General features: G+C 41.8%; 1 protein-coding gene across 3 annotated transcripts in view; it reads left to right on the top strand.

Annotated features, from left to right (window-relative positions):
* Window positions 1-4,649: 4,649 nt before the first annotated feature.
* Window positions 4,650-12,985, top strand: part of kaznb (kazrin, periplakin interacting protein b) — an 89,023-nt gene continuing 80,687 nt past the window's right edge. For 2 of the 3 annotated variants that reach the window (XM_044024298.1, XM_044024297.1), the window contains exons 1-2: window positions 4,650-4,730; window positions 4,880-4,965. In XM_044024298.1, the coding sequence (XP_043880233.1) occupies window positions 4,890-4,965 (76 nt within the window). In that variant the 5' untranslated portion in view covers window positions 4,650-4,730; window positions 4,880-4,889. The remainder of the gene's footprint in view (window positions 4,731-4,879; window positions 4,966-12,985) is intronic. The other variant, XM_044024296.1, reaches the window with a different exon arrangement.

The raw sequence follows: 12,985 nt of genomic DNA, 5'->3' as shown, positions 1-12,985 counted from the left end.
TATTCCCCAGGACTCTTTCTTAAAACAATGTAATAGATGTCCCTGCCATTGCATTTGTAATAAAGATTTCCAGATTACATTTGCCAATTGCTTTCTGTACTTAAAACTGTGTGTCAGGAACCTGGCAGACTGTTTAAAAGAGAAGTCTAATTCAGTCGGGAGTTTGATCAAGGGTGTTCCTCACGTAAATCAAGTCTACAAGTCGATGCTTTTGCTCCCCAGGTCAGCGAGAGCGGCTACAGGGCAGTCACGGCCACCATCGCCTCTGAAGCTGAGGCGATGGTGAAACGATCTCTTGTCTATTTTTGGAGCAGTGCACTTGACACAGAGGTTGATTTGTGAGTCATACTTTACCTTTTGAAATTCGTACCTCTGCTTTCTGTGTCGCTCCACGTGCATGTCGTATGGCTCGACGTGAAAGCGGGGAGCAAAAGTTAATTCATTCGATTTTAAACAACTTAAATCATTCCTTGTGTAGAGGTTTGTGTATATGCAGTTGTAAGAGACTCCTATATTTATATTCATTGGTTTTCTTTACAGTGAACACATCTTACTGCTTTATATTCGTTCTTTACGCGACCACTCACTGCTTCGTCTGTGTAATATTGCACTCATAAATCACCAGGATTAAGGTCGCAAACGCACTGGGAAAACTAACTTGTTTAGCATTGGGCTCTCGATTCATTGTAATTGATTGTGCTACATTTTGTTACGCTGCGTGACAGAGTTATATATTAAAGGAGATAGCACAGAAATGCATTTAGAGAATAGACAGAAAAATAACTTAAATATCTCATTTATCACAAGGCCTAACAACACACAGTAAAGTATGGTGAACACCAGAAAATGCAAAATCATTAACCTTATTTCCAAAGAAGTGGTAGTGGGCAGCAAATGTTAATAATTAATCGCTCTATTCCGAATAGCTCGGAGCTGCAGAGGATTTGTCCAAGATGTAGTTTTTATGATAATATGCTGTACACAAACCAGCGTATCAACAAAACAGATGATGTTTTGGATTATTAAATATTCAGTCAGGCTCCGCAGCTCTTAAAATAAACCTGTATCCCTGTCAACAATTGCTATTTGTGTCACCCAACAGAAAGAAGAAAGTGTGTTATTAATCTGAATGGATAATCTACATCAATATCACTGATGACTCGGCATAAATTATTCACGTGGCATCGAGTGTGTCGGCTGTAACGCGATGGTCTCGCATGCGTACGACGGATCCGGCAACAATTGCATCTCGATCACGTTCTGCTTGATTCACAAAGGAACGTGACCTCACGTGTAGATCGGATCCTCGCGTGACACGCAGGGTTGTCATGGCGATAGATGGAGTAATGAAGTCCAAACAATCTGTATGTTGGGTTTGATCCACTGACTCGGCTTTTCTGTATATGACAGGACAGGGAGGTGAGGATATTACCATGACGGTGCAGTTTATGGGCTGTATGTGTTTTATGGCTCCTCCTGCTGTGTGTGTGTGTAGGGGTGGGGATTTAGACAGAGTGCTGCACTGTACTCTTTCTGTCAGAGTGAAATATCACTGCACTCTCTCTTGATTGCTGTGTACGGCGCTTCGGCTCTATTCATAAAAATGCACTTCCATGCAGCTCTGTGCTGGGCGTGACCACAGAGAGACTGGTATTAATGCACGTTAACGAAATCACGTCACAAAATATCACTGCGTAACACACAGGACTGGTCATGTGATTGTATAAGTTGTCGTGGTACGGTAGTTGAGCTACTTCTCCTGTGTGTTGGAACCAAACAAACCATTGGACGTTTGATCATCGACACAAGAATATTGTCAGTAACAGCAATGCTGGTCAGTCTGAAAAGCCCTTTATGTTCAGTTTTGGACCATGTTTTATGTGGATGTTTAACAGATATTTGAGTTTATAATATTCACATCTCAGTGCTCAAGCTGGCCAACATTTGTTTTTAATGATTGATGTGATTTCAATTGTGCAAAAAATGAAAATTTTTACTTTCAAGAAAACTTCAAACAAGCTTCAAACAAGTCATTTTATATATGTTTTTAAATATTTTCTTCAGGCATTTTTTGCAGTGTCATTTTTGGAGGTTTAGGTGCAGCTATTTAAATAAAATTTTGACTTGACTAGAAAGATTCAGTAGCTAATGTAGCAAATTTTATGTTCCTCACAATTTTTCCCATATATAGTGATATTGTACCCCTTTGTGCTCGCGTGGCACAGGTCTGCGTCGCAGCCATGGGAATAATGCACAACTCCTTATATGGACATTCTGAGGGTGTGTGTTTATAGGTCACATATTCAGGCTTTAAATAAAATAGTTTTTTCAATGTTATGATTCATTTTACATCACATTTTTATTAGTGATATAAAGTAGCAATAATTTAGCGTAAGTCACAAAATTGACCGCTTTTCTTTTCTTTTTGCTCTTAAAAACGAGACAAAGTGAACTTTGAACTTTGACATATTTCCAAATTTTAAACATTTTGAGTACGTTTTTTGCTCAGGTGTCTTTATATAGTTGGTAAAAAATTACCTTTTTTTCATCAGATTGTCTAGGTTGTGCTGAAAAAAAGGATTTAAGACACTGTATATTGTTCTTATAGCCTCTTAAACATAGTAATGGTAACAAAGCAGCTGAAATGCTCTGTGTTCGAAGGGTTAAAACAGTTTATTATTTCTCAATGCTATGTTTGTCCTTATAAAATATTTTTGTACTATTTTTTAAAAATGGTTTCTCACAAACTCCTTATTTCTTCTGATGATCTAAAACTGTAATAAGGGAAGTCATTTGAGTTCATATACATTGTTGGTATGATGTTGAGATGATGGACGTACAGTGTTCACTCTATTGTTTTCATTTCCATGTGTGCGATGTGTGTGATGCTCACACACGACAATATACTGTACACATACAACCTCACTCTGCCTCTACTTCCTGTTCAAAGAGAATGACATTAAAGGAGATGAAGGTGTAGAGGAGATGTATTCTTCTGGGCAATAATCTGTCAGACTTGAAAGTGAAGTTTGTGAAATCCTCGTGTTCAGCATATTTCAGATTTGGGATGCATTCCGATGCAACCGCACGCTGTTTTCCTGCTGCCTCGATCTGGCTCTTGTAAAGACACACTGTTGAAACGTGCAGTTGTTTACTTTAATGCGCTGAAACGCTGGACATTGCTTCTCGTGCACGGCTGTTATCCTTTGACACGAAGGAAGAAGCCCTCGCTGCACCTTCCTCTCGGCTCTCACTGTGGCCCGCTGAGCCTCCTGCTGTTTCCTTTCACAACGGGAGGATGTGATGCAAGGATGTGAGCGATGCAGTCGGGTCTCTTGTGCGTTCACCTCACACAGTGGTGGTATGAGAGGAGGCTCCATGACAATGGGCTCTCTGGTAAAGATTCTTTTTGCTTTTTGAGGACATAAGCTGCCCTCTCTGCACGGACGTTCTCCTCGTGTGTGCGTGGGTTTGCTCCGGATTCTTCCCACAGTCCAAAGACTTGCAGATTTGGGGATTAGGCTCATTGGACACTCTAAATTGACTGTAGGTGTGAGTGTTTTAATGGATGATTGTTTTGTTTCAGTGTAGCCCTGTGATGCACCCCACCATAAAGCGGTAGACGATGAATGGATGGATGGAAATAAGCTGTAAACCCAGGTTGCAAAGGCTACATAGATTGGACAGTACAGAAACAATCTGTAAAATGTTTTTGTTCCATCCCTATTTATTCATCTCATGTAATGTAGTTGTGAATCAAATGTCTCTGCACCACACAGAGAGAGGCAAGTCAAAGTTATTTTTCATTTTAGTATGAGCTAATTTCTTATTTTACACTCTTTTCTGTAATTCTCTTTTAAGACTTTGCCTCTGGAAACCAGAAGCTGCACCAGCCCAACTTTTCGCTACTCACTACTCTCATCTCCCATCTACTCTCACACTGGGGGAAGATAAGGCACTTGAGTAAAATCTGTTTCCCAGCAGTGGCCCAAGCTTTAAGATGGATTGAGGGGATTTGCATGGGGTGGGGTAAGAGATGCGAAAGGGAAACAGGAGAGCAAGAGAGCGAGAGAGAGAGAGAGAGAGAGATGTTACTGCCAAGGCACAGGAAAATGCTGTAGAGAGGGGAGGGAATGAGGGAGGGAAGAAATCAGTACACATCAGAAAGCAACAGTCCTGCTCTGTGCCCAGAGGACAGACACTGCTGTCTACTTGCACTGTGAGTGAAGGGGGGAGAATTGACTCTTACCTGCCGTAGGCGCTGCTCTCACCGCCTTTTTTTCCGTCCCCGCTCTTTCCTCTCCGGTTCAACTCAGCCTGTCTGGAGCTGCATGAGGACTGTCAGCCTGCACAGACAAAGCACAAGATCAGAAAGCTGGCACAGCACATGTGCCTCCAGCTCTGAAACTGGTGTCTCTCTCACATGTGCACACCAACATGTCCTCTCGCACACACTGAGAGAACTTTCTTGCACGTGCACACTTGCACACTGACAAGCAAGCAGGCAGGCAGGCAGGCAGGCAGGCAGGCACACCCCCCTCCCCATTATCTGTGCGGCGAACAGTTCTGCTCACATTGGTGGGAGCAGCAAAGGACTGTGTTTTGCTCCTCGGCGGCAGCAGCAGCAGCAGCAGCATCATCACTTCCAGCAGCAGCAGCAGCAGCAGGAGGAGGAGGACGAGTCCAGGACAGTCATCACAGAGATCACACACCAGCTTCCACAGCTGAAGGTAAACCCTCCCTCTTGTCCCGCTTCTTGTTTTGCATCTTTTCATCTATTCTCATTCTCATTGTGTTGTGACGCAGTGTTTGATGCTGACCTTCCCTCATCTAACCCCCCTCCTCCTCCTCTTCTCTCTTTCTCCCCGGCACGTGCCAGTGGGACAGCCATGGAGGACACCATCACCTGCAGCCATGCCACCTTCTCCCAGGTGTTTGGACGTCAGGGACAGCTCATGCAAGCCAGTGAGTAGCCACAATTGCATTTGACTTACAAGTCATTTGTCAGCCACGTTCACCACATGTCGGCATGGGATTTACACCCTCAGCGTTTCTTCTTCATCCCATCCACACTGTTATTGCTGTTTGAACTGAGCAAGATGCTGACCGGGGCAACAAGATCACACTGTCAAAAAATACTAGTCTGCTGCTGCTGCTGTGAAAAACCTGTGTTTGTTTCGGGGGGGTAAGCAAAAACAGTAAAGAGTCGGTGGAGGATCTCGGTGTTGTTTTTCCACCCTTCATAGATTGTGTGATTGTGATCGTTGTTGATGTTTCTGTCAGTGCAGCAAGTTTCCGAGGAGTGGGCTGATGCACTAACTTGCGTCGTGTTGCATTTCAAGGAAAGGGCTCAGACACACAAACGGCACAGTGCAGAGAGGTTGGGGCTGTTTTGACTCAGCTTGTGTTGGAAGTCACAATCTGGGGGAAAAAGTGGCACGGGAAATGAGAGCGAGTCCATTTTATTAATTGGCTTTATCAAAGCAGGGATGCATTATTAATAGCTAAGTGTATTTCTGCTGTTTTTTTTTTAATAATGTTGGAATATCAACGTAGCAGATATTGACATTTCCCCTCTGTGAGGTGCAGGTTCTCTCGGAAATATACTCCGCTAGCTGCACTGTATCGGCGAGGTTGAGTCTAACGGGCTGAGACACTATATCAGATGCTCTCAGAGCACAGACTGATGGCTGAATTATTGAAAACTGTATAGATCAAGTTTTTTTTTTAGTGGCTCAGAGACATTAAACAAAAGCACAGGGCTGCTGCATACTCTAGTGATGTCTCAATATGTAATGCAGATGGTCAGAATACATAATACCAGGAATTAAAGCGAATACTGTGGATACTGACTTGATTCCAGACTGACAGTGTCAGCTGCATCCTCCTTCATCTTGGCCCCCGTTTCTCTGCTCATGAAGTCGTGCTGGGAGGACTTAGTCCACGACATTGATCTCCCTGCTCGGCCCGTAAATGCAAAGTGACTCTTCATACAGTGAGATGATAAATAATTAGCAGAGTCCACGGGCAGATATCCAAACACGGCACACGGTTGCGCCATTTGCTTTGACTTTGCCACATCAGCGTTAAATTCCTGGTTCCCCTAATTACCTCCTGGAGAGAGGAGCGAGCGAGTGTCATCAGCAACTTGGTGAAGCTAATTAGGGAAGCATCGCGTTGGTTATTTGCTCGAGCTGGAAAGTTTATGTTTCTTGACACATGCCGCTTAATTATGTGATGTCATCTGTTGGGATTTGTTGCACCTGTTTGATCAGATTAAAGACGACAAGGACAGGCTGTTGTCTCTGCCGCTGGTCGTCACATTATTTGGCTGGCGAGGAAGTAAAGTTATCACTTTCTGTGGCACAATCAGTCATTTACTTTGCTGTTAACCCTTAGAACACTGAGCATTGCAACTATATAAACACACCTGAGCAAAAAGTATAAAAAATGTTTTAAATCGGATTGATTTTGTGAAATATAAATATCTTTCACAGTTCAAAGGTCATGACTCATTTTTATGAACAAAAATAAAATAAAAGTGGTTTATTTTATGACTTTTGCACAAATATTGCTTCTTCATATCACGACATAAAATGAATCCTAACTTTGACTCAGCAACACATAAGAAGAATATGTGACCTATACACACACACACCCAGGATGTCCAAGGAATTGTGTATTATTATTCCCACAGCAATTTACCATAGGTGCACCTGCGGCACAGATCCATGCCGCATGAGCACTAAGGGTAAATGTCTATATTGCCCTATATGTATTTTTGAACGGGACATCGTCTCCTGCTGGAGACGTCATGGACCATTGCGGGATAAATGATGCACTCATCTTCAATCCAGACTTTCTTTTTATTGACTTTTTTCCAGTGAAAAACAAAACATAGACATGTAAAACTACACACAGAACAGGTACATCAGACACGGTCATCTACAGCAAAACACAATGACAGGTTTTGTAAAAACAAAGGGCTGGCAAAAAACAGGCTGAAGGGTCGGATCCGGGGTCTTTAAGGAACCCACAGTGACACATAATACTTCCGTACAGTCCCCAAGGTCACCACTATAAAACATAATTCCACACATTCAGTGGTAAGCTCTACTCTTTTCTATGCAGTCCCTCCATTTCTTCCAGTATTTTTCACCTTTTTCAGTGTCAATCGAGACTTTTCAAAAGACATTTTTTGCTTTAATCTGAAGCGTGTTAATTTGAAGGCTCACATTTGTGCCATGTTTTAAGAGGCTCTATTGAATTTGGTTTATTGTATTTTATTACAGCATTAGCTCAGTGTGACGTGAGTAGCAAAAAAAAAACACCCCATATTTTTATTATTAGCATGGGCAGCTAAATGTAGCAATTAACTTAAAAATGTAAATGACATGTGATGGGCACTGGTTTTGGAAATAGGGCTTGTGAGTTATTGTCTCAGGAGATCAGGAGATTAATCTGGTTTTCAATCATTATTGATACTGTACAACTCTCACTACTCGTAGAATCGCAATAAATGAAAATTTCATTACAAAACAAATTGAGATTAAAGCATATCTTCCCCGTCCTATCAAGCGTGGTTTTAGAGTTTTGTTGATCAGCTGTGTGTCTTTCTGGTTTGATATTTTTGTGAGAGAATACCAGCTTATATTAATGTGGAGCCTTTTACAGTAGTGTATGTGTGACTGGATCACTTCTATCTGCAGGGCATCACCGTATGTAAAGGAAGCGTGAAACAAGAAGACGTGGGTGTGGTAGTCCTGAAGAGCTGTATCAGTTTGCATCTTGTCTGACAGCTGACAAAGTCCTAACCTTCACAATAAAAGCGCGAACGCTTTAGGAATGTGAAAATGTATCGCAGCATAAACTTTTGTCGCAGAAATTAGTTTTAATCTGGTTTCCTCCGTCACCACTCCCCTCGTTTATCTTGCATTGCGTTGCAGTTTGTTACTGTTGCTACGTGCAGTCGTTACCAACGTGGACATGTAGTTACAACAGCTCTGTTTTTCTGTCAATTAATAAACAAAGAAGAGGCTGTATTTTCATTGACAGTCTTTGTGTGCAGTGTGTGCAGAAAGTTCGGTTTGATGAAGAGATTATTTGTTGAGAGTATTTGTTCAAGCGAAAGGGAACAAAACCAACAGATATGCAAATTACAGTTCCAGTGTCCCAGAGTGCTGCTGCTGTGTTGTGATGTATTCAGCTGAAACAGTTTTCTGTGACTTCTCTTTTACAAACAGAATGTAGAAATGTACAAAATGTGCTTAGTCTGACACTTACATGGACAACATTACTAAGCAAAACTGTAAGACTGTCCGCTTTTCCAAAAAACAGTCGTTTCCCCTTTGTGCAATTTAGCACCGACTATGATTTTGCCCCTAGCAAATGGCAAGTGATCCCACTGTTCCTGAGATCAGCATGCATTATTCACTAAATGTGAACTGTCGTCACCGCCGCTTGAATTCTCTCTCTGTCATCTTTCTATTCATTTCACCAACAACTCGTCCTACTTTTCCCACTTCAAGCTGCATGTGGCAACTAAAAGTCCACAACACTTCACAGCTACTGTACATTGAGAAGAAGAAGAAGAAGAAGAAGAAGAAGAAGAAAAAGCCCTGATGTTCACTTTTCCTGCATTTGCACAAATCTCTGCAAACTCAGGCTTCTTGCACACGAATGGCTGTGCCCTGAAACCTCAGCTGTTTCTCTCACCTTTCTGCTCCAGTGGATCACGGTGATGTGAGGACAGAGTGTGGGACGCACGGTTTCCTGCAGTGTGGTGGGGCCACCGAGGCCCATAAGTCTGAATGTCTTCATTGTCCCTCTGGTGTGGAGTCGTGCTTATGTCTTGGTCTTGGAGGTGAAGGTTCTGGATCATTGCCAGTGTTCTTGTTCCTATTAAGACTCCCGGGCTGCTGGCCACCAAACCTTATCGTGATATAATTCACAAAGAGAAGTGCCTTTTTAATTGAGTCATTTTCAGAGCAGGTGTGCATGGAAACTAATCTTTAGATTACTTTTATTATATATATATTTTTCTTTTGCCAAATGAATAAATGGCCCTCCTCCAATAAGACACAGTAAAATACAAATACTATTCATGACCCCAGCGAAATTAACCTAATACATCCCTCCCGGTGGTTTATGTTATCTTACTTACGTTATTGATCCAGTGTAAACTCACTCTATCTGAGTCAGTGCAGGCCTAATTTAGATTGTCCTCTCTTTTCTAATCACTATATTGGATTAGAGTAGAGCAGAGACCTGGTGGAGGGACCCCGCGTGTCTGTCATTCTCTAAACTCTTAGCAAAAGCTTTGAGTTGGTCAAAGAAACAAATTCTCCACGAGCTGCTGTGAACCTTTAACGTCAGTTAAATGATTTATATCTATACTGTTTATCACTGGCTGCCACTGGAGATCTGGTCTAATGTGACCTTGGTTGTGGGGTCTGATTTAAAAGGTTAAATCATTAAAGATGAAGAAACCAGTAAAAAAACAGAAACACTTCACACATCTAAGGTAAAAAACAATGACAGTAATTTCATGTGCTGTAGTGCAACATGTAAACCAGGGGTGTGAAACATACGGCCCGCAGGCCAGAACTGGCCCACCAGCGGGTCATATCCGGCCCGCAGGATGAATTTGTGAACATTATATTTATCAGTTCCAGATACCTGTGACATAATATGTTGTGCCTTTGTAGATCCACTGTGATCTGTAGGTTGTGTAAATGGTAAACTTAGGCTTAATATTGTTGAAATTGCACTTATTTCACTGTAAAACAAAGGGGAAACGTTTAGAGCTTGTTGTTCATAGGTTATTATGCTATTATTTTGTTGGTCCGGCCCATTTGAGATCAAATATGTGGCCCCTGCACTGAAATGAGACTTCCTTGCTGTAAATATTATATTACTACTGAATAATTACCCTGCCATGCCTAAATGTATGGAGTTGCTTCCCTTTTTATTAATTAACAAGCAGTTGAACGGGTGTACCTAATAAAGAGGTATAGGTGAGTGTATATAATTCAGCCCTTTGATTTGCTTTTGCTCCTCAGTTCCTCAGCCTCTGCTGTGAGGTTGTATCCTCATTAGGCCACTTTACCCCCCCTCAGGATGATCAATAAACCGATGGGAGTTCACCGACTGTATTAGTTTGCCGTTTGCTCTCGGCGTCGATGTGTGCGCTCTTGGAAACGGAGATTAAAGTGTTCTCGTTGACTGACAGGAGTCTCCTCACTGACCGGAGGACGATTAGCTTCATGAACTCCCGAGCTGTCAGTCACAGCGTGTCAAAACAGACACTAGATCCATACCATAATACAAGATGAGCTGTTTGATGGAGCCTGGGACACATTTTTATAAATGTACATTTTAACCCTTAGAACACAGAGCAGTTTTTTTTCCATTACTATGTTTAAACATATAGTTTATACAGAGGGTATAACAATGTGCAATTTAGAGTGTCTTATATCTTTTTTTCAGCAAAAGTTTTTAATTTTATAAACACACCTGGGCAAAAAGTACTGAAAATGTTTAAAATAGAATTGAATTTGTGAAATTTGAAAATAAATCACAGTTCAAAGTTCACTTGGCTTGTTTTTACGAACGAAAAGAAAAGAAAAACTGTCTATTTTTCGGACTTTTGCACAATTATTGCAACTTTATATCAACTACTAAAAATGTGGTAGAAAATCAATCATAGCTTTAAAGCCTGAATATGTGATCTATAAACACACACGCCCAGGATGTCCATATAAGGAGTTGTGTATTATTCCCACGGCAACCTGCGACATAGATCCGTGCCACCTGAGCACTAAGGGTTAAGGAATCACAAAAGGGTCAAAGGTGGCAACCCCTAAGCATCGATGTTTGGTGTTTGTATTTAATGCTAATGGTTTAAATGTATTATTCTGCATATAAAACAGCATAAAAACAGAATAGACCCAGACCCTGTGTTTATAAAGTAAATCTATGCTAAATTAGAAAAAGAAAACTCATTAATGCAAAGCAAATAAAGGTGGAAAGAAAAAAAAAAGGAGATGCTATAAAATCAATACAGCAATGCAGCGGCCATTAGCTGACAGTGCTACTATATAAGGAAGGAGTCTAAAGTTGCATTAGTAGTTCTGTGAGGCTGAAGTCAGACACAGTGGTGCTTTGAATCAAATACAAACACATAGACGTGCTCAAGGTAAATGGTCTGCATTCATATAACGGTTTTCTGCCATTCACACTCATTTACTCACACATTCATACAGCTTATCGATGTCAAGTGCCTTTTCTGTCACATTCTTGATTTAACTGTAAAGAGGATGTGTCCTCTTGTAACCATGGATACAAGTCGTAAACAAGCACTGCACTGCAGTCTGATCAAGATCAATTCTCAATGTGTGTGTTTTTTTTACATATTTCTGCAATGGAGATGCAACGTAATTCTTCACTATTAAAAACAAAGAAATTCCAGTTGCTGCATCCTTTCCCGTCCTACAAAAATGTGCTTCAGTGCACCATTAATCTCAGTGTGGGTTGTTTTCCGACTCCTGGATTTATTATGGATGAGCAGCTTTGCTATTTCTAGGGTATTTCATACGTTGCTGCATTGTTTCAAAGAATTGTAGGAATTTCTCTCACTTTGAACTTTCGACTGCGACTCCTCACTCTTTTTCTCTTGATCTTCTCCTCCGCTGTGGATGCACACGCGGTGAATGAGGTGTGTTGAGTGAACAAAGTCTCCTCAATCTTTAACCTTTTAAAAAGCAGCTAAATGAGTCACCGCTGAGCTGACGGGACACAATCCTAATCCTGCTCTTATTCCCGCATCTTTACGCTTGTGTGAGGCACTTAAATAAAGTGCTGACATGTTTAGTGGATGTTTTCGCAGCAGGTGGAAAAAAAAAAATACTTCAAGCAGTTTCTTGACAGAAAAATAAAAACACCCAAAGCTGCTTCTTAATAAGTTGATGCACCTTTGGAGCAACTTCCACTGTGTCGCTCAACTCCACGCTGGTTTTTTTCTGCATCATTAAACCCCCCCTCGACTTGAATGTCTGCTGACTCTGCATATCTGCGTCGCCCTGCCCGGATCTGCTGGCCTCTTTCCTTTCCTTTTCTGCCAGCCGTAAAGCCCTCAGTTCTACTGTTCAGCCTGGGTCTGCAGACACATGCCGAGCTTCTTCCCCTACATCTCTGTGCTCTTCTCGAGAGGGAGGCTGCGACAAGATAACAGGCGACATCTACGACACCTACGGCACAGCACAGCGCACAAATTGAAAACTCAGAGAACTTACGTTTGGTAGAAAATACATTTTACAGTCTAATCAGCAAAACTGTCCCCTCACTGCAGCTATCTTAAAGTTCCCGAGCTGGAAAATGTTTTAGGCCTCGGTATTCAGCTTGGCATGAGTATAAATACTATCCTGCACCATCAGACATCCCACTTCTTATCACTCCGTGCACAGCAGCACTGTGAGAGCAACGCTAAGGAGAATCTGGCTCCCAAGTCTGTATAAATAGTCTGTATAAATTTGCATCACTAGTCATTGCAGGCGCTCTCGCGGTGATGAAATATAACCTAATCTCCAGGGTGCCTCTGTTTAACATGCAGGCCGTGCCGCCGCTCCGACTGGGAGTGTTGCACTGACAGAATGAGACTTTCAGGCGGTTTGACTTCCTGCGTATGACTCAAAAAATATGACCGACTGCGTTTTTTTATCTTTTGTTTTAGTGGATCGATTTGTTTCCGCTGACATTTGAGGTTTGTATTTTAAACTTTAGATGCTGCTGCGTGTTTTGTCATCCGTCAACGTTATTTCTATTACTCCAACACGTAGCTTGACTCGGGTTTGTTTGAACTGCCTTGGTGGCGGGAACAGCTTTTTCCAAAAAAATTGCACTGTGCACTCTAAATCCACAGAGATGAATTCATTTTCAAGAGGGTGAAAACAGCTGCAGTGAACTTAATTCCAGACCTACCGTACAC

This window comes from Solea senegalensis, linkage group LG4, assembly GCF_019176455.1.
Source record: "Solea senegalensis isolate Sse05_10M linkage group LG4, IFAPA_SoseM_1, whole genome shotgun sequence".
Lineage (NCBI taxonomy): Eukaryota > Metazoa > Chordata > Actinopteri > Pleuronectiformes > Soleidae > Solea > Solea senegalensis.
Note: the sequence above shows the minus strand (reverse complement) of the source record. Positions and strands in the feature narration are given on the sequence as shown.